This window comes from Lipotes vexillifer, unplaced genomic scaffold (genome assembly GCF_000442215.2).
Source record: "Lipotes vexillifer unplaced genomic scaffold, Lipotes_vexillifer_v1.1 scaffold189, whole genome shotgun sequence".
NCBI lineage: Eukaryota > Metazoa > Chordata > Mammalia > Artiodactyla > Lipotidae > Lipotes > Lipotes vexillifer.
Genome location: NW_006785816.1, coordinates 3,953,375 through 3,966,448, shown reverse-complemented (window position 1 = coordinate 3,966,448; position 13,074 = coordinate 3,953,375). Strand labels below are relative to the sequence as shown.

General features: G+C 35.2%; 1 protein-coding gene across 2 annotated transcripts in view; it reads left to right on the top strand.

The window, feature by feature from the left end:
• The first annotated feature begins 7,046 nt into the window (after nt 1-7,046).
• The window catches only part of KIFAP3 (kinesin associated protein 3), a 162,509-nt gene continuing 156,481 nt past the window's right edge, over nt 7,047-13,074 (top strand). For both annotated transcript variants that reach the window (XM_007458132.1, XM_007458133.1), the window contains exon 1: nt 7,047-7,336. In XM_007458132.1, the coding sequence (XP_007458194.1) occupies nt 7,305-7,336 (32 nt within the window). In that variant the 5' untranslated portion in view covers nt 7,047-7,304. The remainder of the gene's footprint in view (nt 7,337-13,074) is intronic.

Genomic DNA, 13,074 nt, shown 5'->3' with positions numbered 1-13,074 from the left:
TTTTATTTATCTTTTTTGAGCCCTACTCTAAGCTTCTATCCACCATGAGTGGATTATTTCCTTCTTTGTGCCAACATTCTACTTGTTTCACACTGCCAATATGACAGTCAAGTTATCTGTTTACATACATGGTGAGTACTTTATGTGCTTCTTGAAAGCTGTAATTATACCTGATAAAGCAGGAGCTACCATTTGTTAGTTATCACTATGTGTCAAGATCTGTGACTGGAAATGTAATTTTAAATCTGTGATTTTAAAACTTTTGAATCACTCATAAAAACAAATCATGTCCATAAAGTACAGTAAATGCAGTAGGAGAACAGAGAAAGCACTTTACTAAATCTGGAACTTAAGAAAAGCTTCTAGGAGGTACAGTTTTGCAGAAGGAGAAAACTGGTATTAACAGGAAGGTTTCCCAAAGCAATGCAGCCTGACTCCTGATGAATATAGGTGCAAAAATTCTCAACAAAATACTAGCAAACTGAATTCAAAAGCACACTAAAAGGACAATACAACCATGATCAAGTGAGATTTATGCCTAGATGCAAAGATGGTTCAATATATGCAAATCAATAAATATACATCATGTTGATAGAAAGATGACAATCATATGATCATCTGAATAGATGCAGAAAAATCATTTGACAAAATTCAATCCTTTCATGATGCAAATGCTCATCCAACTAGGAATAGAAGGAAATTAACATAATTAAGGCCACCTATGAAAGCCCACTGCTAACATCATACTTAACAGTGGAAAATGGAAGGCTTTTACTCTAAGATCAGGAACAAGACAAGGATGTCCACTCTTGCCACTTTTATTTAATACAGTACTGGAAGTACTAATCAGATCATTTAGGCAAGAAAAATAAAAGGCATCTAAATAGGAAAGGAAGAAGTAAAAATATTTCTGTTTGCAGATGACATGCAGATGACAAAAATCTGTTAGAATAAATGATTCAATAAAAAGTTTCAAGAAACAAAATCAACGTACAAAAATCAGTTGTATTTCTGTATTCTAACAGTAAACTATCTAAAAAGGAAATTAAGAAAACAATCCCATTCACAATATAAAAAAAACATTTAGAAATAAACTTCATGGAGGTAAAAACCATATACAATGAAAACTAAAAAACATTGATAAATGAGAATAAAGAAGACAAAAACCAATGGAAAGACAACCCATGTTCATGGATTAGAAGATTTAATATTGTCAAATTTTCCACACTACCCAAAGTTATTTAAAAATTCAATCTAGGGCTTCCCTGGTGGCGCAGTGGTTGGGAGTCCGCCTGCCGATGCAGGGGACGCGGGTTCGTGCCCCGATCCGGGAGGATCCCACATGCCGTGGAGTTGCTGGGCCCTGGAGCCATGGCTGCTGGGCCTGTGCGCCCACAGCCTGTGCTCTGCAGTGGGAGAGGCCACAACAGTGAGAGGCCCGCGTAACACACACACACACACACAAAAATTCAATCTAATCCTATAGAAATTCCAATGGCATTTTATTTTACAGAAGTAGGAAAAACAATCCTATAATTTATATGGAACCAAATGGGCCTCAAATAGCCAAAACCATCTTGAGAAAGAATAGCATACCTGGAGGCATCTTACTTCCTGACACATAGACAAATGGGACAGAAGAGACAGCCCAGAAATAAACAGATATTCTTTATTAGAGTGAAGAAGTCACCTTCTACTCTTAGTTTTCTAATAGGTTTTTAAATCATGAATTCTGTCAAATTCATTTTCTGCCTCTATTGACATGATCATATGGTTATTCACCTTTATATTTGCAATGTGGCAAATTATTGGATTTTCATATGTTAAACTAACCTTGCATTCTGAGTTAAACCCCATTTTGTCACAATGTTGTATTTTTTTATATATATTGCTGATTTAATTTACTAGTATTTTTTTTAAAGATTGTTACATATAAGCTCACTAAAGATATTTGTCTGAATATGATGGCAGGATAATGCTGACCCTTTTATATGAGTTGGTAAATATTCCTTCATTCTTTATTTTCTGCATGAGTATGTAAGTTGAACTTATTTCTTAGAATTAATCAGTAAAGCTGTGCTTGGAATATTCTTTGTGTGAAAAACTGTAATTAGGTCTTTGATTTCTTTTAAAAATACAGAGTTTTAACATTTTCTATTTCTTGTCTCAGTTTTAATGATGTTTATCTTTCAGATCTAGTATCTGTTGCTATCTCTCTGATCAGTTTGGTCAGGCTAGTGAAAACATAAATAAAAAATGAACAAGATATTTGAACAAAGACTTCACCTAAAATAGTACACAAACAGTAAATAAGGACATGAAATATGCTTATACCATTAATCATCACAGAAATACAATTTAAATCAAATGAGATATCTCTACACACCTGTTAGAATGACTTGATTAAACAAACAAGTTAAAAACTTGATAATGCCAAGTGCTGGTGAGGATATGTATCAGCTGAAGTCATACATTGTTGGTGGGAATGCAAAGTAGCACAACCACTTTGGAAAACAGTTTTGCAGTTTCACAGAGTTATTCACACATTTGCTATATAACTGAACAATTCTACTCTTAGGTGTTCACTTTCAGGAGAAAAGAAAACTTTAGTTGACACAAAAACCCGTATGTAAATGTTTAGTGTGGCTTTATTCACAGTTCCCAAATACTAGAAACAACCCAAATGTGGTAAATGAATAAACTGTGATACATTCATACAATGGAACACTAGCTGACAGTAAAAAAGGAATAAATTAATGAAACACAATATGGATGGCCCCCAAATGCTAAGAGAAAGAAACCAGACTCGAAAGGCTATATCAAATATGCTTACATTTAGATGACATTCTGGAAAAAGGGAAATTATAGGAACAGAAAACATCAGTATTTATCAGAGCCTGATGTTGGGGTAACAGGATGACTCCAAAGGAACAGAGAGGAATTTGGGGGATGATAGAATTGCTCAATATTTTGATTGTGTAATGGTTACATGACTCATGTACTTGTCAAAATGCATAACTGCACACCAAGAAGAATTCATCTTATTGTATGCAAATTATATCACAATTTAAAAAACACTGTATGTAATCTTCTTCAATTTACTTTCATTCAATATAATGTTTCTAATACTCATTCATGTTGCCTGTATAGTTCTAGTTCATTAACTTTCTCTGCTGCATAATATTGTATTGTGTCAATATTTCAAACATATTTATCCATTCTCCTGCAAAAATATTTTGGAGTTGTTTTTCAGATTTTCTTTTTCTATTAGGCACAACACTGCTCTGATAGTTCTGGAACAAACCTCATTGTGCACATATGCTATAATTTTTTGAGTTATATAACTAGGGATAGAATTGCAGAAATTTAGAGAATATCCTCGTTCAACTTTACAAGATAATGAAGACATTTTATTCTCAAGTGGTAGTTGCAATGAACACTCACACCTGAAATGTTTACTAAATCATTTCCAGGGTTTCACGTTTTCACCAGAATTTGGTATTGTTAGAATTCTTAAATTTTGCACCGTGGTCAGTGTAAAATTGTATCTTTTTATGGTCTTAATTGAGATCTTCCTGATTACTATTGAGATGGAACATCTTTTCATGTTTTGTTTTGTTTTGTTTTGTTATTCTTGCTAATACTAATTTGTTTTTTTCTTCTTTGTCCATTTTCCCATTGGGTTGTTTGTCTTTTCCTTTTTGATTCATAGTGGATCTTGAAGCAGTCAATTTAATCCTTTGTTAGTTTTCATGTGATACAAATAGGTCACATCATTTTTTAACTTATCTTTTTTACTTTATGGTGTCATGGTTAATAATTAGAAGTTATTAATTTTAATGGAGTGAATTTATCAATCTTATTTCTAGCGTTTTCTGTATTTTGTTTTAAAATTTGTCCTTAACTGAATGTCATAAAGATAATTTATATTTGCTTCTGAATGTTTTTAAAGTTTTCTCTTCTACACTCAAGTGTTTATTCAATGTAGAATTAGCTTCTGCACATGGCATGAGGTAGGGATCCAATTTAAATTGTTACACATGCATAAACAATTGTCTCAAAAACATTTATTGAAAATACATTTTTCCCATAATGATCTAAAAATTCACTTCTGTCATATTTCAAGTTTACACATGTGCATGGGTCTGGTTCTCTTTTTTGTTTCACTTGTGTTCTCTCCCTATGTCAATACTATACTTTGTAATTATTATTCTGATATGATATATTTTGATATCCAATTGGGTAGGTTCCCCACTCTTTGGGCTATCTTCTTTATTTAGTTCTGCACATGAGATCTGTTGACCTGAAACAAAAATAGACTGCCACCCATTTCTCCAGCAAAGATGTGTTTATTTGGGCTCAGCATTGTAATTTGGGGTCTGCAATAGCAGTGAACCACTTGCAAGTGCCCCATAGGGCAATGCTTTTATAGAGAGGAAAAGGAAGTTGGGAAGGCTATAGTATATTTACTATAGTACAAGAGTCCATGACTTTTCACTGACTGAGAACTTGACAGGAAAGGAGTCTTTCTTCTTTCTGCTGGGCTCTGCTATCATCATAGGGCGTGAGAGTTTCCCATTCTGTTTCCCAACTCTATTTAATTGAGATTTTCATTTATTAATTTTTTACAGATCTGACAGTTTAGTTAGATTCAGGTTAATTTTTGGCAAGAATACTTAATAGGTGATCTTGTGTGCTTTCTATTGCATATACTATCAGATACTATGACTACTAATGATGCCTAGTTTACTTGTTTAAAATGCTGATAGCTAGATCTCCCCATTGTAAAGTAACATTTTTTCCATTTAGAATTATCAAGTAATCTGTGGGGTGAAACTCTGCCACATTTTAAATTATTTTATAATAAATCAATGAGGTGCATTACTTCTTGGGGCTTGCAAAATAGTAACTGACTATAATTATATTGTTCCAGTACTAGCAGGAGTTTTCTGTAAAAAAAAAAAAAAAAAAGAGCTTTCCCTCATTAAGAGGAGGTAAATTATGGTTTATTTCCAAAAGGCTTGGATTAAATGCTTAATTATTTCCTTTAATTACCAAGTTTCAGAGTAAGAATTTGATGCAGTCATTACCTTCAATGAAAGTGAGGTTTTGTTTTTCTGCTTTTCTATGTGTCATTGAGTATCATTATGGACTCCTGTATTTTTATTATGTGTTAAATCAACCACAGTAATTATTCCTTGTGAGGCAAATTATCTCAAAATTGACTACTGTCTTTTGGACACAATACCATTAGTATTTTCTTACTTTCAAGAATAAAATGCCTAGGCTCATCTTGTACTGTTCCTGCTATAGACTGACAGCTTCTCTAGTTCAGACCCAGTTTCAGTTTATCTCCTTATTGATCTAGTTTTCAGTTCTTCCTTTCTGGCCTCTGGGCATTTCCTCTAGATTTTTGTTGTTACTGTTTCAAGCTCAAGTATGCATTTTTTTCAATTCCAAATATTTATTTAGTGCCAACTAAGAGCCAGATGCTGTTCTAAGGATACAGAAGTAAACAAAGCAAAATCTCTGATCCCAAGGAGCTTATATTGCAAGAATGCTTATTATATAAACTATGAATTTTAATAGATATTGTGATCTGGCAATATTAGGTATTGTAGGGGTTTTAAGGTAATGTAGCTATGAGTGATAATTTGTAAAATTTTATATCAGTTTTGAGAATGAATATTTGGGGAAAAAAAACCCAACAACAACAGAAAATAGGAAGTCCAGTTAGGAAAGAATTACAGTAGTCCAAGTCTGAAATGGTTAGGCTACTAGGTAGAAGTGAGAATGGAGAAGAAAGCTGGATTGCAGGAATATCTTGAAGGAAAAAAAGATAAAATTTTGAAATAGTTTAATAAGAGGGCATGATACAAATAAAGATGTCAAAGTTATCTCCATACAGTCTTCACTGGAAGACTGGAAGAATGACTACAACACTGACAGAAACAGTGTAGCCTGTGTGAATGGGTGGGCGATAAAAATCTCTCTTAGTCGGTATGGACTGTGTCTATATTTAATATTCCACGCAGTGCACTGCATTAACTTATTGCATCTGAAAAAGGCAGTGGAACAATGGTGTACACACAGTGCAAGGTGACTAAAAATATAGAACTAGAAGCGAGTGACAGGTGAGAAGTGGGAGTAGAAATGCCTCCTTTGTTATCCCTAGAGCCTAGTTTGATGTCTGGCACAAAGCTGGCCCTCAATTAATATTTATTGAATAAATGAATGTAAGTTATTTGCATAGATGAGAAAGCTGAGCCCATGGGAATAGAACTCAGAAAGAGGACATTACTTGCTAAGGTTCAAAAACAGCCTTATTGATTCCACGTATAAGTGGTATCACATCACATTTGTCTCTTTCTGACTTCACTTCGTATAAGAGATTGGCACAATATTGTAAATCAACTATATTTCAATAAAAAAACAACAAAACAAAACGAAAAACAGCCCTTTGGCCCTATGGTCTGAATTGCCAACAGTTGCCTGTCTTAGAGGAAATGATTCCAAACGTAGCCCGAGTTAGGGATAGTTTAGGAGTTGTAATTTCAGGAGCTGTGTGTGTGTGTGCGGGGCAGGGATGCATTGTAGATTTAGGATACCAAAATGGAAGTGAGAGATTTGCCCCTCGATCAAAGTTAATATTAATTGTATTCATTTCGTAAGGGTCGGACTATCTGCACAAGTTCCAGCTTCTCAGTGCAATCAGTGCAGTTCCTTTTCCACAATGCCCCAAATACAAACCTTTCTTTACAGGTTACCAGCCGAGGGCCTGACTGCTCTAGAGCATTCTCTAATTAAAAGGTTAACGGATTTCCTTTCCCTCTTTTCAAGCGAAGGACCTGAAATATCAATTCGACTGACCGGGATGACTCTTTCAATTCCCATCCTCAAGGGGGCGGTGACCACGGAGCCACTCCTTAACCACGCGCGCTGAAATCTGCTGCAAATACCTTCACGTTCCGCTCCAGGGTGCGTCAGATTAGTCCCAAAGGCCAGCACCACATACTGAGCCTGCGCGTATTGGCGCCGCGGAACAGGCGCATGCGCTTTGAGGCGGAGCTCATACAGGCCGCTCTGGGCGGGTCTGGGCAGCGCCAGCGTTTTGGGGCCTAGGAGCCGTGGGAGGAGCCGGCGGCTTCACCCTGGTAACCAGAGCGCTGTAGCTGCCCCGCCTTGCAGGCCTCAGGACTGTCATCGCCTTTGGGTGTGGGGTACTTTGGCCAGCGTCCCCGGAAATAGCCCCGCCGGCCTCTCTCAGACACCCCCATCCTCCCCACGCCGCCGTCGCCGCCGCCATGCAGGGGGAGGACGCCAGATACCTCAAAAGGTGACGACCCCCCAAGGCTCGGTCCTACCCTCCTTGCCCGGACCATGAGGTTATTCTTAAAAGGTTCTTGGGTTGGCCGTGAGATGTCACTGGGCAAAGCTTAGAAGAGGGGTGGGAGACAGGGGAGAAATCACGGAAAGGGAGGGGGGGAAAGGTGAATTAAAAAGAGGAAGGGGCCGTTAGGGGGTGCGGGTTTCTCCAGCCTCTTACCTGACTCAGCGGGGCCCTGACAGCATTGCAGATGGTTTCCTTGCTACATTACATTGTTCAGGGTAGAGGAACGAAGGGCGGAGTAAACTGCGTCTTCCTATTTTTCCCCGATACTCCGACTCTCCATTTTCCTTTAATAGATAAATCCTGTGGGAGCCTGGAACTGAAGTCGTCTGGCGCCTCTGTTCTATGTCTCCAATTTGGGGTTCACTGCCATGGGGTTTTGAAATGAAGGGGAAAGAAATGATGGCTTTTAATTAATGGGAGACTGGATTGAGATGTTGCTTTCCAGTTTATTTCTGCTTTCCTCATCCATTTCACTGCCATGTATACAGTATAATTTTTGTAGGAGGTTCGTAATTATCAAGAGGTTTGTTCAGGAGCTTGACATGAAACAGGCCATCATTTCTTTAGTTTAAAAATATTTGTAGTATCAATTACTCCTTAAAGAAAAATGTAATCTGTTGGGATTATTTATTTGACTCAGGTCAAAGATAAGATCATCCCTCATAAAAAGAATAACTCTCACTGGACCAAGAGTTAGCAGTGATCCAGTACAAAAAAATATTTTAATTAGGAGTCTCCATTTTTAGCTAAGTCCCTGTTACTGATTGTGCAAATACCCTAGAAAGTCACATGTATTCTTTTGGACTCAGTTTCCTTATCTAAAAATGGGGCAAGTATTACTTTATGATAGGTATGAGGACCAAATATGAAAATGTTTTAAAAAGATAAAACATGCATGTAAGGTGATGGCATCATTTCAATTCATAGTATACTTTTACTGAACGTATTTATCCCAGCTTGGCAGGGCCCTGATCATCACAGAAAAATCTAACCTTTAAATAGACTCTTAAAAGGGATTGAAATTATTGTAAAATCAATCAAGCAACCACTGTATTCACTGTCTTTTTAGGCCTGAAGCATATATTGCCTGCCTGTCCCATTTTATAGAAATATATCTGAAACTGTTACATAACCAGAGCTTATCAGTAAAAATTTCAAAAAAGAATATGTAATCATAACAAGTATATAGTCAGCATTTATTTCCTCACTGCATTTTACTTACATCGGTCATTTAAAATACCTTGATTGAAAATTTGGTGAAAGAAGAAAACAAGAAATTCTTTCTCCTTCAACTTTAAAATCAAGGTTGTTCTAGAGCAAAGAGTCACTATTACATCATTAGCTTATTTTCATGTAATGTAGTTGTGCCAGAAAATAGTTTTTCTTAGGATTCTGGTATCCTGTGGTCCCTTAGGCATCCTGTGACTTGTAATTCGCAACCTATTGCTTACATTTAAAGCTAAATTATGTGGAGTTCAACAAAAAAATCAGACAAGTCACTATAATGTTTGAAGTAAAATAAGGTCAGAATCTGGAAAGGCTGAAATATACACTTCTCAATTTTGTCTAATTTTGACAATATAAATAGTTTGCATTGCCTGCTTTCAGTTTAGAAATGTGCATCCAGCATATAATCATATAGGCCCGATGGCTTATGATATGACAGAACATTCCATTTTAATGATTGATTCTTTGATAGTAATTACATATATTCATTCCTTTTGCAGTATTTTTACTTTTATTATTTTGTTTTTAACAAGAGGGCAGTATGTTTTCAATCAAATTGATTCATTCTAATTTTAATTATTTAATTTCAGTGGTTTCATTGTAGCTATCACTGAGGAATCTCTATTCTCTATATGTTTACATGTGTAATAGATTATAGAATCAAAAATGAGGTTTCATTTTTTGTTCTGCTACCCATTAGTGTTCTGATTCAATAGTGCTTAATACATACTTACCAAATACTTAGACCATGCCTAGCATTGTTCTGATCACTGAGGAAATGATTAAATAGACAGTTCATATCCTCAGTCAGATATGCACACAAATAAATAGACAGTTAATCTAGTGGGTTTTGTTTTTTGCCTTTTAAAACTCTCTGATGGCTTTCCATTGCTCTTAGAGTTAGAGCCACCAACCTTTTCAGCTTCATCTCTCTCTGCTCCCCTCCTGCCCCCAACAATTCCATACTTCAGCCTTACAGAAATAACTTCTTTTAGATCCCTATGTGTTTCAGTGTTAGACTCCAAGTGCCCTTCCCATTGCCTGGTACTTGCCTTGTTCTTTATCCAGCTAACTCTTCATCTTACCTGTTTTAGCTTAAATGTCACTTTTTCTAGAAGGTATTTCCTGAGCTGCCCTTTCCCACCCCACAATCTGCCGTCCAGGTCAGATATACCTGCTAGCTTCCATGATAGCTAATACCTTGTCTTTTCCCACTCTTACTATTTTATTGTTATTGTTTGTCTTTCCTGCTGGTCTGTAAGCTTCAGAAGGGGAAGAATTTTTGCATCAGTATTCATAAAGGATTTTCATAAATTATATTCAAAAATATATTCTGTTTTTATGGCGTCTTTGTCTTTCTTTGGTATCAGGGTAATGGTGACCTCATAGAATGAATTAAGAAGTGTTCCCTCTTTTTCTAGTTTTTGGAGGAGTTTGAGAAGGATTGGTGTTAATTTGGTACAATTCACCAGTGAAACTATCTGGTTTTGGACTTTGTTGGGAAGTTTTTGATCACTGATTCAATCTCTTATTTTGGGGGAATTCAGAATTTCTATTTCTTTTGAGTCAGTTTTGGTAGTTTGTGAATTTCTAGGAGTTTGTCCATTTCATCTAGGTTATCTACTTTGTTGGCTTACAGTTGTTCATAGTATTTTTTTTTTATTTCTATGAGGTCAGAGGTAATAGTAATAATGTCCCACTTTAATTTCCAATTCTAGTAATTTGAGTCTTCTCTTTTTTTCTTAGTTTAACTAAAGGTTTGTCAATTTTGTTGAGCTTTTCAAAGAACCAACTTTTAATTTTTTGATTTCCTTTATTGCTTTTCTATTCTCTATTTCTTTTATCTCTGTCTTTATCTTTATTATTTCCTCCCTTCTACTAGCTTGTTGTTTATTTTGCTCTTTTTCTAGTTCCTCAAGGTGTAAAATTAGGTCATTGAGTTGAAATCTTTTCTTTAATTGAGATATAATTGACATATACCATTATAATAGTTTCAGTTGTACAACATAATGATCCAGTATTTGTATATATTGCCAAATGATTACCACAGTAAGTCTAGTTAACATCCATCACTATACAGTAACTTTTTTTTTATTGTGATGAGACTTTTAAGATTTACTCACTTAGCAGTTTTTCATATATACAATATAGTATTATTAACCATAGTCACCATGCTCTACATAACAGCCCCAGGACTCATTTATTTTATAGCTGGAAGTTTATACCTTTTTACCAGCTTCACCTACTTCATCCACTTCGACCACTTCCCACCTTTGGCAACCAATTTGTTATCTGTATTTGTGAGTTCAGGTTTTGTTTGTTTTGCTTTATTTTTAGATAAAAATAAATAGTGAGATCATATGGCATTTGTTTTTCTATCTCTGACTTATTTTACTTAGCACATTGCCCTAAGGTCTATTCATGTTGCAAATGACAAAATTTTCTTCTTTTTTATGGCTGAATAATATTCCAGTGTGTGGGGGTGGGGTGGGGTGGGTGTATACACAGATATACATATATTTTATCCACTCATCCACTGATTGACACTTAGGGTGCTTCCATGTCTTAGCTATTGTAAATAATGCTGCAGTGAACATGGAGGTACTTTTGGAATTAGTGTTTTCATTTCTTTTGGATAAATACCCAGAACAGAATTGCTGGATCATATGGAAGTTCAATTTTCAACTTTTTGAGAAACCTCCACACTGTTTTCCATAGTGGCTGAACCAATATAAATTCCCACCAACAGTTCACAGCCTTCTCTTTTCTTCACATCCTCTCCAGCACTTGTTATTTCTTGACTTTCTGATAATAATCATTCTAACAGGTGTGAGGTGATATTGCGATTTTGATTTTATATTTCTGATGATTAGTGATGTTGAACACCTTTTTATGTAATGTACCTGTTGCCCATCTATATATATTCTTTGGAAAAATGTCTGTTCAGATCCTCTGCCCATTTTTTGCTTAGATTGGTTTTTTGCTATTGAGTTGTATGAGTTCCTTATATATATATATATTTTGGATATTAATCCCTTATCAGATATATGATTTGCAAATATTTTATCCCATTTGGTAGGTTGCCTTTTAATTTTGTTGATGGTTTTCTTTGCTCTGTAGAAACTTTTTGGTTTGATGTAGTACCAGTCGTTTATTTTTGCTTTTGTTGCCTTAGTTTTTGGTGTCAGATCCAAAAAATGATCACCAAGACCAAAGGCAAGGAGCTTACTGCCTATGTTTTCTTCTAGGAATTTTATGGTTTCAGGTCTTACATTTAAGGCTTTAATCCATTTTGAGTTGATTTGTGTGTATGGTATAAGATAGTGGTACAGTTTTGTTCTTTTGCATATGACCATCTAGTTTTCTCCACACTATTTATTGAAAGGACTGTCTTTTCCCAGGTGTATATTCTTGGCTTCTCTGTCATAAATTAATTGGCCATATATGTGTAGGTTTATTTCTGGGCTCTCTATTTTTTCTATTGATCAGTGTGTCTGTTTTTATGCCAATATCATACTGTTTTGATTACTGTAGCTTTGTAATATAGATTAAAATCAGGATGCATGATGCTGCCAACTTTGTTCTTCTTTCTCAAGATTGTTTTGGCTATTCAGGCTCTTTTGTGGTTCTGTACAAATTTTAGGATTTTTTTGTTCTATTTCTGTGAAAAATGCCATTGAGAATTTGATAGGAATTGCATTGAATCTTTAGATTGCTTTGGATAGTATGGACATTTTAACAATTTTAATTCTTCCAGTTCATAAGCGTGGAATATCTTTCCATTTATTTGAGTCTTTTTCAGTTTATTCCATTATTGTCTTATGGTTTTCAGTATACAGGTCTTTCATATCCTTGGTTAAATTTATTTCTTAGGTATTTTATTCTTTTTGATGTGTTTGTAAATGAGATTGTGTTCTTAATTTCTCTTTCTGGTAGTTCATATTAGTGTAAGGAAATGCAACTAATTTATATACATTGATTTTGTATCCTGCAACTTTACTGAATTTGTTTATTCTAACAGTTTTTTGGTGGAGTCTTTAGGATTTTCTTTATATAATATCATGTCATGTGCAAATAGTGATGGCTTTATTTATTCCTTTCTGATTTGGATACTTTTCATTTCTTTTTCTTACCCAATTACTTTGGCTACCACTTCCAATACTGCGTTGAATAGAAGTAGCAAGAGTTGGCATCCTTGCCTTGTTGTTGATCTTTCAGGAAAAGCTTTCAATATTTCACCCATAAGTATAATGTTAACTGTGGGCCTGTCATATACCGTCTATATTGTGTTGAGTTTCATCCCTCTATACCTACTTTGTTGAGAGTTTTTATAATAAATATATGTTGAATTTTGTCAAATGCTTTCCTCACATTTATTGAGACAATATTATATGACTTTTATCCTTCTTTTTTTTTTTTTTTTTTTTTTTTTTTGGTTGGGGGGGCCCTCCACC